Source organism: Plecotus auritus (assembly GCF_963455305.1).
Source record: "Plecotus auritus genome assembly, chromosome: 2".
Taxonomy (NCBI): domain Eukaryota; kingdom Metazoa; phylum Chordata; class Mammalia; order Chiroptera; family Vespertilionidae; genus Plecotus; species Plecotus auritus.
In genome coordinates this window covers 40,289,842-40,302,572 of record NC_137771.1, presented here as the reverse complement: position 1 = coordinate 40,302,572, position 12,731 = coordinate 40,289,842, and the positions used below count along the sequence as shown (strand labels likewise).

At 35.8% G+C, this 12,731-nt stretch overlaps 1 protein-coding gene across 1 annotated transcript in view; it reads right to left on the bottom strand.

Annotated features, from left to right (window-relative positions):
• Positions 1-12,731, bottom strand: part of PRKAA2 (protein kinase AMP-activated catalytic subunit alpha 2) — a 61,810-nt gene that overhangs the window by 24,412 nt on the left and 24,667 nt on the right. The window contains exons 2-5 of the mRNA XM_080654169.1: positions 8,133-8,274; positions 2,467-2,560; positions 1,757-1,901; positions 96-183 (exon numbers count right to left, since the gene is read on the bottom strand). Coding sequence (XP_080510295.1) covers positions 96-183; positions 1,757-1,901; positions 2,467-2,560; positions 8,133-8,274 — 469 coding nt within the window. The remainder of the gene's footprint in view (positions 1-95; positions 184-1,756; positions 1,902-2,466; positions 2,561-8,132; positions 8,275-12,731) is intronic.

The window sequence follows — 12,731 nt, the reverse complement described above, 5'->3', positions numbered from 1 at the left end:
AAATCTAATCTTGTAAAGAGAATGTACTATAATTAAACATTATCAAAGTAAACAAAAGATTATAAAAAGCTTACTCTTCGCTGATATATCATTACCTGCCTGAGATTACTTCAGGTGCTGCATAATTTGGAGATCCACAACTAGTTCGCAGAAATTCACCATCTGACATCATATTAGATAATCCTGAAAGTAAGAGTAATGTTTACCTGGTGCTAGATATTTCTAAAAGTAGAGATAGGTGCATGAGGAAAATGTCAAGTCTTTAATGTCCATACATCATATTTTTTAAATTATTATAAAAAGGAGTGGAAAGCATTTGTTAGACTAGAAGGAGACCATTTCAGAGTGCTGTTACACTATGACAAAAAAGCTAAAACATATCACACGTGTGATTGGAATGAAATTCCTTTTGTAAATAAAAAATTGATTCACTTCACAAATATGAGGTTATTCTAAAACTATATGAACTTTTCCAAACATAAAATTACCATCATATTATTTACCCACTTCTATAATTGAAAGAATAAAATAGAGACTATGCTTTCAAAAGCCTTTTTTTTTTTTTTAATCTCTAGGTAGAAATCAGACAAGCTCAGTTGAATAAAGATTATGTTCCAAAAGTTTTTAATCTGGAAATTTTTAAATTAAAAATAGAAAAAATAATCAATTGAACCAAACATCTAGTTGAACTATAGTACTAAATGAATTCTGTGATTTAGAGAAGGAAGGGAAATACGGAGACTAGTTTCCTGGTTTTTAGATTAAAGACAAACTACTGACAAAATTTTTAAAACAAGCAGTGCTGACCTCTGGCACCCTTCCATCTCTCTTTCTATGATCTCTTACTTCCTAATCCTTTTCCCAAAACATCCTGCACTTTAGCTTTTCCTTGCTCCTGACAAAAACTCCTCTTGTTTTGTCAAGTGGTAGATGTTACCGAGGCCCACTGGCACCCTCCCCACCGCCCCTGATTCACAGGACTATAAAGCTCCAGAACTGCATGCAAACTTCCATGTGCCTCCAGGTAAGTGCATTCATCAAAGTGTCGCTATTTTCAAAGGAGCTTGTGACCTCTCCCCCCACCCCACCCCCCCACACGCACATAAAAACACTTCAGGTTCCTTAGGAAGAAATGCAGATTGAATGGTTTTACCTTGATCCTACCCCTCTAACGTCTCTAAAGGTATCTGCTGCACACAGACACCAGGAGGGTGAGGGCATGAGTGGGGGGATGGGGAGGCAATGGGGGGATAAGGACACATATGTAATACCTTAATCAATAAAGAAAAAAAAGTTTTTAATAAAATAAATAAATTTTTTTAAAAGTATCTGCTGCATTTTTTTTAATTTATTTATTTTTACTTATTGAATTTATTGGGGGTGACACTGGTTAATAAAATTATATAGATTTCAGGTATACAATTCTATAAATCATCTGTATATTGTATTGTGTGTTCACCACCCCTAGTCAAATGTCTTTCTTTCACCATTTCTCCCCTTTACCCTCTTCTACCTCCCCCCACTCCACTTTTCTTCTGGTAATCACCATATTGTTGTCTGTGTCTATGAGGCTGTGTTGTTGTTTTTTCTGCATTTTTTTAAAAGCATGTTTAAATAAACAGACCAAGCAAGCTACTGTGGAGGCTGTACAACTAATCCCTTTTCACAGCACAGGGCTTTACAATGTTGAAATTGAAAGTTCCTAGGTCTTTAAGAATTATTACTGACATTTCTGAACAACCCTGGAGTCACATACCAAAATCAGCTATCTTGGCATTCATGTGTGCATCCAACAGCACATTCTCTGGTTTCAGGTCTCGGTGCACAACCATATGCCTATGACAGTAATCCACCGCAGACAGGATCTGCTGAAAGAGCCGCCTGGCTTCCATCTCTTCAACCTATCAATGTTAAAGAAGCTGCACTAGAAATATCTGGGACATCTACACAGCAAGAGTTTCATTTTCATACTCAGCCTAAATATAACTGAGTTAAGCTCATTAGGTTCTGTTAGAACATTCAACAAATCAGACAAAGAAACCAAAACTTGCATTAACTCTCAACATGTCAATCAATAGGTTTTTCTTTGCTGCTAGACAGTAATATTTCATTTTCAAGTAATATTACTAAATGTGTACAAGTTCTGGGGAATCATCAAGTAAAACAATCTAAACTGAACTTATGTGAAGGTGCTAAGGCAGAAAATAACTGACGCTTCAACATGATATATGGAAGAGATTTTTCATTTTGAAAAGCTTAGGCATCATGTTGGCAATTAAATGGTACTTATTTCCTAAAATCAGTATTTCAAAAGATGTACTTTTTAAGAAAGAAGATATGTCTAATAGTCTCTATGTTTAGTTGAGCATTATTACAGAAGCAGCCCAACTTCAAAAAATATCTTGTGGTTTGCTATTTCCCTCTTTTTTAACTTAGGAATTTATTGCACTGCATAGTGTTACTCACCCGTCCATGTTTACAGATGTAGTCAAATAATTCACCACCAGACACATATTCCATTACCATAAAAAAATCTGTTGGAGTGCTGATTACCTGGTATCTTTTGTAAATTAAAAAAAAATGTTAATAAAAAATATTACTTTAACCAAAAATCAACCTGTACATCTATTCTTGCTACAATTTTATATTCCAATGTTTTATAATATTTTAAGATGGCAACAGATTTACAATGTTATCAAAATAATCAGAGAACTAAAAACATAGAGCTTAAAAAAATTCAACTAACTTTCAAGGCCTATGGACTTTCCTCCAGTTCCTCCCTTTCATGTTTACAAAATCTTTAAAATCCTTCTATCTGCAACAACTGAGTTAAGCATTAATTTTTCCTCTTAAACAAAAACGTGTTTACAGTCTATAGAAATCAGGTATCATAAGCAAAAAGTATTCTTGGAAAGGTTAAGTGACACCACAGGGATAAAATCAACAAAATCCAGAAAATGGACAAATGACCCTTTATTCAACATTAAAAGAGAAAGGAAAAGCTATAGATTAAAAATAACTCAAGAGACATATTGACTAATTACACTGTATACACTTCTTTTGATTCTGATTCAAACAAACCAACTTCAAAAGTCATTTATGAAACAATCAATAAAGCCTGAACACTAGCTGAATGGCTGATGATATTAGCTTTTTAGGTATTATAATAAACTGTGTTTAAGTTATAAAAGTAAAAAAAGGCTTTATGTCCCAGAGTAAATAAATACTAAAGAATTTTAAGGTTAAAAACATAATATTTGGGATTTGCTCAAAATAATTTAGGGTGGGAGAAGTGGGAAGAAGCAGATAAAACACTACACTGACAACTGTTGAAGCTGAATAAGAGATACATGAGGCTTTAACACTTTACTTTGTATACATTTAAAATTTTTCATAAAATTTAAATAGATGTATGTATTTGTGCATGAAATTTTATTATTTATTTATTGGCACTCAAAGCTGAGCACATTTTAAAAAAATAATAAAAAACCTTAGCTCTACTTGACAAAATAAAATTTTTTCCTGAAAACTACAACGCCGCCCCCGCCCTCCCGCCCCCCACCCCCCCGCCACCCCGCACAATTTTATAAAAGTGAAAACTCTGAAAACAAGTAAAATATAACATTGACGTTTTAACTGACGGTTACATTTAATACCTATAAAGGAACAATTGTTCTACTTTTTAAAGAGATTTGCTTTGTTTGTGAAGGATTATCTATAATCTGGTTAATCGTGAGCAACATCTAATTTACAGTGAGTTACTATTTAAGGCTACTAAGTATAGTTGTATAGTTTTTGCAAGGCTTAAAGGCACCCAGTGGAAAGCACAAGTAGGAGCTGAAAAGAGGCCCAGATGCCACCCTTTAAGCAGGACACCTTGACACAGGATGTGGTGGAAGCAGGAGAACCTTCTAGTAATTAGTCCACCCAAATGGAGCACCTTTTATTAAAGTGGTTCTGGTTACTCTTCCCTGTTAAAGAGGAAGGGGAAATGGCCAGGAAGTTGATGACCTAACTACATACTATACATTTTAAGAGAGGACACATTATATATAAACACTTGAAAAAAGTAAAATATTAAAGCTATAGTATTAAAAATGACAGGTTTTCACAATAAATATTTCATCTTCGGGATAAAAAATTACAAAGTATCCCACTTTATATAAAATAAACTAGTATGACTGAGGAATGATGTTAAGACTATTTCAAATGAGCTATGGAAAGGAAATTTCACAGAGAATTCTAGAAGCCATCCTATAGCAGTAAAAGCCAACTTATGAAAGGCATCCTAGCAAGCACCAAACTCTAATTGAATAAAACAAATAGTATAGAGCAGGAGCATCTACTATGTCACTTTGCTGTAGGCTAATCTGATTTATTAACAGAATTCTCAATCACTGTTCTGCTCTGTACATCTTTGGGGCATAAAAGAAAAGAAGGCATATAATTCTAATAAATTTAACTGCTAATTCCTCCAAGTATATCACAAGATCTTTAATAGATACTTTTGGATTTAACTATTTCATGAAACCTCTAACTCTACAGCAGTCACTATCCAAAGGCCAATCTAGAGCAACAGAAACCACAGCTATCATTATTGAGCACTTACTGTGTGCCAGACTAATGGCCACACTTAAAGTTTACTGAGTACCTACCATAGGTTGAATAAAATAAAGACTAAAAGAAGCAGACAGGCAAAAGCATCTCTACTAAATTAGAAAGTATTGATCTTTCGATCAGTTAAAATAAAGTTTCTCTAACAACTATGGAGGAAAGAAAAACACGGACAAAAATTAATCCAACAAATTCTAGTTCATGGAAAAATTTGAAGTTTCCTTTCAATCCTGTTTACTCCTCTGAATTTTCTCCAAGTGATTATTCCCCTCACCCCCAATTAAGTTAATGGAGAAACCATGGAACAAATATCTTTCATTCTTGGTATTTAGTTTTTAAACTTTCTTCCTAATTCTAGAGGCCACTTCTGTAACAAGGAAACTATTCTTGGCAGCTAGTCCAAAACTGCACAAAACAAACAAAACTACTAAAAGGATCAGGTCTCTCTCCTTGTTTACATCACTAACATTATTAGAGGTTAAGTCAATAACTTGTTCTGTAGCAAGAATATATGAGAGTGCTTTTTTTCTTTTTTAATTCAGATCCATAATTAAGAGGCAATGTAGCTGAATGGATTAATAAGCTCAAGGCAGGAAGCCAGAAGCTTTAAACTTCAAATTCACCTCTGCCAACTGTGAGAACATTCTATAACTCCTGCAACAAAACAAAATACCAAACAATTAAATAAGTCTAAATCAGAATGAGATAGTCAAACCAATATTAAACACTTATAAATAATTACAGAAACTGAGGTAAGAAAACACTGGTAGATATGCCAGCAAAAATAAATCCTCGTGACCACTGCAACTGCTTACTGACAAAATCTGATTTTGTCAGCACAGAAACTAGGACTCATACCCTAAAAGGGCAAAATTTCCTGGGGGTCTTTCAGGGTTGTTGGCATTCTAAGTCACATGGTCAAGAAATAAGACAAATACAGAGATTGCTCTCCCTTCTCCACTCTCACTTTGGCATGTGATACTTTTAGTCTGGCTTCCTAGCTCTTTCCTCTAATAGAAAGTAGCTACTCAGCAAGGAAGAACGAAGAGATATCAGTAACTAGAATAAAGTCATTATTAACATGGAGTTAAAAGTACATATGAACTATTTCAGTTAGCTGAAAACCACTCAGAATCATGAAAGAGAACTGGAATCAGCTCATAGGTTGCCAACTCCTGCTTTGGGCCAATGCACATTAAACACTAGGCATTATACCACTTAATCCTCAAATAACACCATGAGGTATCCCATTTTAAAGTTAAGGAAACAAACAGTGGGAGAGTTGAGTCACTGGGCTCACAGGTTGTATTTTAATTCTTAGGATAATCTTTAAAATTCTGTATATACATATTCTGGATCACCTAGAATATAGGTCCTGGAGGATAACCTTATAATCAAGTACTGCCATGCAATTTCAGGGGCCTCATTTCTTGTTTATATTTATGACCGGGTGAGATCCAAGTGAAGATCAAATGACACTGAAGCTTACTGTTGAACTGAAGTTTCCACGGTAGTTGTTGGGACCTGAATCAACACAAGTTACCCAATGGCACTCCAAACCCAAGAAAAGCCTTCACTGAACAGTCAGCAGCATGCTCATGCTGTTGGTGAGATGCACTGAATGGGCCCCCATCATTGAATATAGCTCGTGATAGTAAAGACTAAATGCATGTTCCAAATCCCAGCATTAAAAGGATCAGCCACTGATTTAGGATTTCAAGAATGCTACTGGGCCCTAGCCAGTTTGGCTCAGTGGAGAGAGCGTCGGCCTGCGGACTGAAGGGTCCCAGGTTCGATTCTGGCCAAGGGCACATGCCCGGGTTGTGGGCTAGATCCCCAGTGGGGGGCATGCAGGAGACAGCCGATCAATGATTCTCTCATCATTGATGTTTCTATCTCTCTCTCTACCTCTTCCTTCCTTTCTGAAATCAATAAAGAAATATATATTTTTTTAAAAATAAAATGCTACTGGTTAGTTTCCTATTGTTTCCATACTTCAAACTTAGTGGCTGAAAATAACAAAAATGGATTTTTTTTTATAATGTTGTGGGTTAGAAGTCTGATATATGTCTCACTGGACTAAAATCAAGGTGTCAGGAGAGCTGCATGCATTGCCTTCTGCAGGCTCCAGGGAGAAATCCATTACTTTGTATTTTCCAACTTTTAGAGACCGCCTGCATTCCTTATCTCATGGCCCCCTTCCTCCATCTTCAAAGCCAAAAACAGCCAGTGAGTCCTTCTCACAGCTTCTTCCTTTGACCTTACTTCCATCCTAAAATCTCTCTGACTCTTTTGATGCCCTCTCCTACTTTTTTTTAAATATATTTTTATTGATTTCAGAGAGGAAGGGAGAGGGAGAAACAGAAACATCAATGAGAGAGAATCATTGATCGGCTACCTCCTGCACACTTGACATTGGGGATCGAGCCCACAACCTGGGCATGTGTCCTGACCAGGAATCAAACTGTGACCTCCTGGTTCATAGGTCAGCACTCAGCCACTGAGACACTGGCCAGGCTCCCTCTTCTACTTTTAAGAACCACTGTGATTACATTGGGCCCACCTAGATAAGCCAGGAAAATCTCCCTATTTTAAGGTCAGCTGATTGGTAACCTTTTATCTATGGACAAGCTGCTGATACTCTTTAGATAGGCAATATTCTTATCTATAAAATGAAGATAATAATACCTTCCTTATAGGCTTAACATGAAGATGAAGTGAAATTATATACATAAAATGCTCAATATAAATTATTCTTACTCAATAAGAGTAATGCTAATACTTATTTTATAAAACTCTAACCAAGCTTTGAAATGAAAAACAAAGACAATTTTCCGTGTTTAACATATCACATTTTCTCAGTAAATATGAAACTACAACTTCAGGTGATTTAAAGGAATATTTAGTATCTAAATTTCCTATGGGTCTACTTGATTTTCCATTTTTTATCTTTCAATTTAATTAATTAGCTCATTTATTAATCTGTAATATATGATTATCTTTTAAGTTTGTAACGTGTCTTATCCCCCCCAAAATTCACGTGCTTCCCCGAAGAGCTTTACTATCAGTAATTAAAATAATATTGTTGTTTTGCAAATAATATACTATGGTGGATAACCTTTAACAGTTACTTTCTACCTCTTCCAAAAAGAAAATACCCAGATACATTCATGAAAATTGACTATTAAAAATTACAAAATGAATCTAGGAATATCAAAGTCCAAAGAATTTCAAAATGAATACTAGAAATGAGTCAACTTCCAAGGCTACACTCAATTCTTGAAAACAGTACCAATTTTGAAACAATAACTTTTAATTCTAAACCAAAAGTATGCAAAAAAAACCAAAAAAAAATTAATAGAGCTTAAATAAATACTTGCTCAATATAAATATGAAAAGAAGTGTTTTATGAAAGATTAATTAAAGACAACTATTTATAAATTCATAAATAGTATCTGAAGACAGTTCCTCTTTTGTTTTATTGGTACAAAAATACTTACAGTTTAAAAAGTACTTACAGTTTGATAATATGAGGATGACGAAAGAGTTTTAGATTTTGAATTTCCCGCTTTATTTTTCCAACAACATCTAAACTGCGAATCTTTTGTCTATTTAGGATTTTAACTGCCACTTTATGACCTGTCAACTGATGTTCTCCAACTAAAAATGAAGAAAAAAAACTGCTGATCATACAGTCATATATACCACTTTTATATCATGTATTGCATAGAACGGATGTGCTCCCTTTTCACTTCCATTCCTTCTACTAGACATGCACTCCTTGAAGATAGAAACTGTACCTGAGTCTCAGCACCTAGCACAGAAATGTTCACCAAATATTTATGGAAAAGATTACTGAATTCTATCTTCCTACATAAAAATATAATCACATTTAGAACACCCTGGATAGAATAGAATTCACTATGTTTTGTTAATCACTTTTTTCTCCTCTTCTGGTTGCCAGCCATTATATTATAGAAGAGTATATGATTACTATAAAATGAAATAACTAGCTTCATTACTGTTTCCTCAGAAAATTCACATGTAGCCCCTTTTTTGGCCTTTTCCATAAAGCCATTCCCTATTGGAAGAAATCCAACATTTTCCCCCCTTATTTGATGGAATCTCTACTTCTTTCAAATCCTCATGGTGTTATAAATCTCATGTGTCCTTTATCATTTTTGACAAATCATATGACATGAGCTATTAGTTCACACCTTCCTTGAATGAGATAGTCAGCATCCATTTGAATCTCCCAGGAAGTATATAGCACAGTATGTACAGACCTAATGCTAAATAAATATATTGCATTAAATGAAACCATAGTCTTTCCCCTTTCAGATAACATAGTCATAGTACCCACACTACCAGTGATATATTTAAATACTACTCAAGTAAAAGTCCTTCATTTGGGGAACAAATATTTCAGCCTCCCTCTCCTATTTCCTTCAATTACTATTCTAACCTTTCACCATTCTCTTCACAACACCTATTCAACTTTTGACCCTTTACCTCCTTTCATTTCTTGGGGGAAAATGTAGTCACGAGAAGTGATGTACTCTACCTTAAAAGTTTACATATATGCACATCCCACTTTCCTCTAGTCTCAGAGATGTTTTGGCCCTCCTCCTGATTAAGGCCAGTCTAATCATCCTGTGTCTTTGAATCCATCTTTTCTACTCTCTCCTTATATTCAATCTTTTTCTTTGCTAATAGTTCCTTCTCAGCCTATCAGTATCCCATCCTTCCCCCAAATCTTCCATTTACCTTGTATCTTCCTACAGTTTCCAAGATCTGTCTTGTCAAAATTTCTGAAAACAGTAGTCTACCATTTATTGTCTTCTCTTCCTCCTTTATCCCCATCGCTAAATTCACTGTCTTCTGCTTCTACTCTTCTACAAAAACCAAAGGGCCACAAAAGACTCATTAATCCTCAAGCCACTTATACTTTTCATTTCTAAGATTAATGTACAGTTGACCCTTGAACAACATGGGTTTGAACTGTGGGGTCCACTTATAAACAGATTTTTTTCAATAAATATTATAAACACATGTACTTTCTCTTTCTTTTGATTTTCTTAATATTTTCTTTTCTGTTGCTTACTTTACTATAAGAATACAGTATATTATGCATATAATATACATACTGCATTAAGATACTGTTTATGTTACTGTTTATGTTATGGGAGTTAAGTTTGGGGAAAGTCAAAAATTACGTGTGGATTTTCAACTGTGCATGGGTTTGGCATCCCTAACCCTGATGTTGTTTCAAGGGTCAACTGTAATCTGTGTTGGGCTGATCACTTTTTTGGCACTGCTCTCTCCTTATTCACCTAACTCTCGGATGGTCTCTTTCATGGCCTCCCCATTATTCTTTAAAGATTAGTGTCCCCAGGTTTTTTACCTAGGCCAAGGTAGATCCTTAAAAGTTATCTCACTCATTTCTCATAGTCTTAATTACCACCCATACGCCAATAACTCCACTCCCATCTTCAAATTCATACATTTCAAAATTAGCATCCCACAAACACCTTAAATTCCATGTTCAAAACTAAACTCAGCATTATCCTCCCGTTCCTCCATCAAGCCTATGTCCTTTATTTCACTTGGTCACACATAGCCGATATGCCAGAAACCAAGTAGTCGGGTAACATTCGCTCCTACAATATTTCTTGGAGTCAAGTTTCAAATCATTATGACAAATATGTAAATAATGATATGTGACAATGACATTTATTAAGTGTTTATTATGTACTAAACATTATTTTAGGTGCTAAATGCCCTACTCACTCAACATACTATTATCCTCCATTGTAAGGTAGAGAACCCTGAGACAAAGAGAAGTTAAATGGGTAACTTATCCAAGGTGACATAGTAAACATGTGATCATAGTAAACATAGTGGTAGCAAATATGTGATCTCAAACTGACTTCAGTTCAGAGGCAGCATGTTTCACCATAACATAATAATGCCCCCATCAGAGCAACCCAAGTATGTAAGGGGTTAACCTAGGAAGGAGGTTAACCTTCTTGTCACACTGGAGATTATTTTGACATGCACAGCTTTTCAAGCAATAAATTATTGTCTCAAAATCATTAATGAAGACTGAAAGTTACTTTACCTGCATATAAAACAAACAAGTTGGGAAAAATCAAGTTCAAGCAACCTAACTTACTAGCATTACAAAATATGTTCCAGGACTCTAGGAAATCATTGTCAATTTCAGGGACTTTCTACTCTACTCAACTAAGATAACCTAAACTAGAGGCCCAGTGCATGGATTCATGCACCTTCTCTCTGTGTGGAGATCAGGCCAAAACAGCCTCTCCAACAACCCCCGAGGGGTCCCGGATTGGGAGAGGGCAGTTCTCAGGTGACGCACCCCGGAATCAGGCTCCCTCCTCTCTGGTTCCAGGTGCATCACCCGAGAAACACAGTTGCCAAGTCACTGCAGCTCAGCAGCTCCTGTGTTGAACATCTGCCCCCTGGTGGTCAGTGCATGTCATAGCTACTGGTAGGAGCATCTACCCCCTGGTGTTCACTGCGCGTCATAGCTACCGGTTGGACAGTCAGACGGTCACTTAGGCTTTTATATTTATAGATGGTTTGTGGTTGCCTGGGTTGTTTATTCTTAACCTTTGGGAACTTTATAATACCCAAACATTTGCCTGGGTGGCTTAACAAGTATGTCTCTCTCCTCAAATCTTGATAGCATCAGTAAAAGTAACTAGTGCTGCAATCTCCTCATCTGTACAACAGGGAAGAAGAGTTTAATTATTCCATTCCCATTTGATAATTAAAATTACTGTCTACTGAAAATATATGTGGTCTTTCCAGATCAAAGAAGTAAGACAAAGGAATCTTAACAACCAAATGTATAGGTGTTTTGTTTTTTAAGGCCATATGCTTAAACTGGAAAACAAGAAAACCAAAAAGTGAATGATTGCACTCAGAAAATAATAAAGACTTACTTTGTCAACATATTTGATAAAGTTGTAGGACACAAAGTCAATATACAAAAATCAGTTGCATTTCTAGATGCTAATAATAAACTATCAGAAGCAGAAATTAAGAAAAAATCCCATTCACAACTACATCAAAAATAAAATACTTAAGAATAAATTTCACCAAGTGCCGGGAGCCATAAAGGCAGAGTTCGGTCTCACTTCCTGGTCAGCCCTACTCCCTGATTGAGCAAGAACAAAGAAAGCCCGCGCACGCCAAAGAAAGCCCGCGCGAGCCAAAGAAAGCCCGCGCGAGCCAAAGAAGCCCGCGCGCGCCAAGGGCCAGAAGAACCTCCCACATCAGAATAACCAATCAGCTAGGACAGATACCCAGTCCCCAACCAATCATCCCATGGCAACTCCTTATCCTACCCCTCCCCTCCTGAGTGCTTATATACCGCAACGCTCGAATAAAAAAACGAGGCTTGATCAGAACCCTGTCTTGCCTCCGTTCTTCGCGTTCCTTGTTTGTTTCATTCTCTTAGGTGGTTCCTGCGTGCCCTCGTTGTTGCCCCGCGGGCCGGGGCAAATAAGGAGGAGAAAGATCTATACATTGAAAGCTATAAAATAAAACATTGGTAAAAAATGAAGACAACAAATAAATGGAAAGATTAATATTGTGAAAATTTCCATACTACCCAATGGAACCTGCAGATTTAATGCAATCCTTATCAGTGGCATTTTTCACAGAAATAGAAAAAAAAAAGCCTGAAATTTGTATGGAACCACAAAAGACCCAGAATAGTCAAAGCAATCTTGAGAAAGAAGAACGAAGTTGGAGGAATTTTACTTTCTGATTTCAAACAATATTACAAATATAGTAATCAAAACAGTATGGTATTGCATAAAAATAGCCACATAAATCAATGAAATAGAAACCACAGAAGTAAACCCATGCATATATAGTATTTAATTTATGACGAAGGACTAAAAATAATACCATGGGAAAAGGACAGTCTTTTCAACACATTGTGCTGCAAAAACTAGATAGCTACACACCAAAGAATGAAAGTAGACCCTCATCAAACACATTACACAAAAACAAATTCAAAATGGATTAAAAACTTAAATTTAAGACCCAAAACGATAAAAGGTCTAGAAGAAAATAGAGGG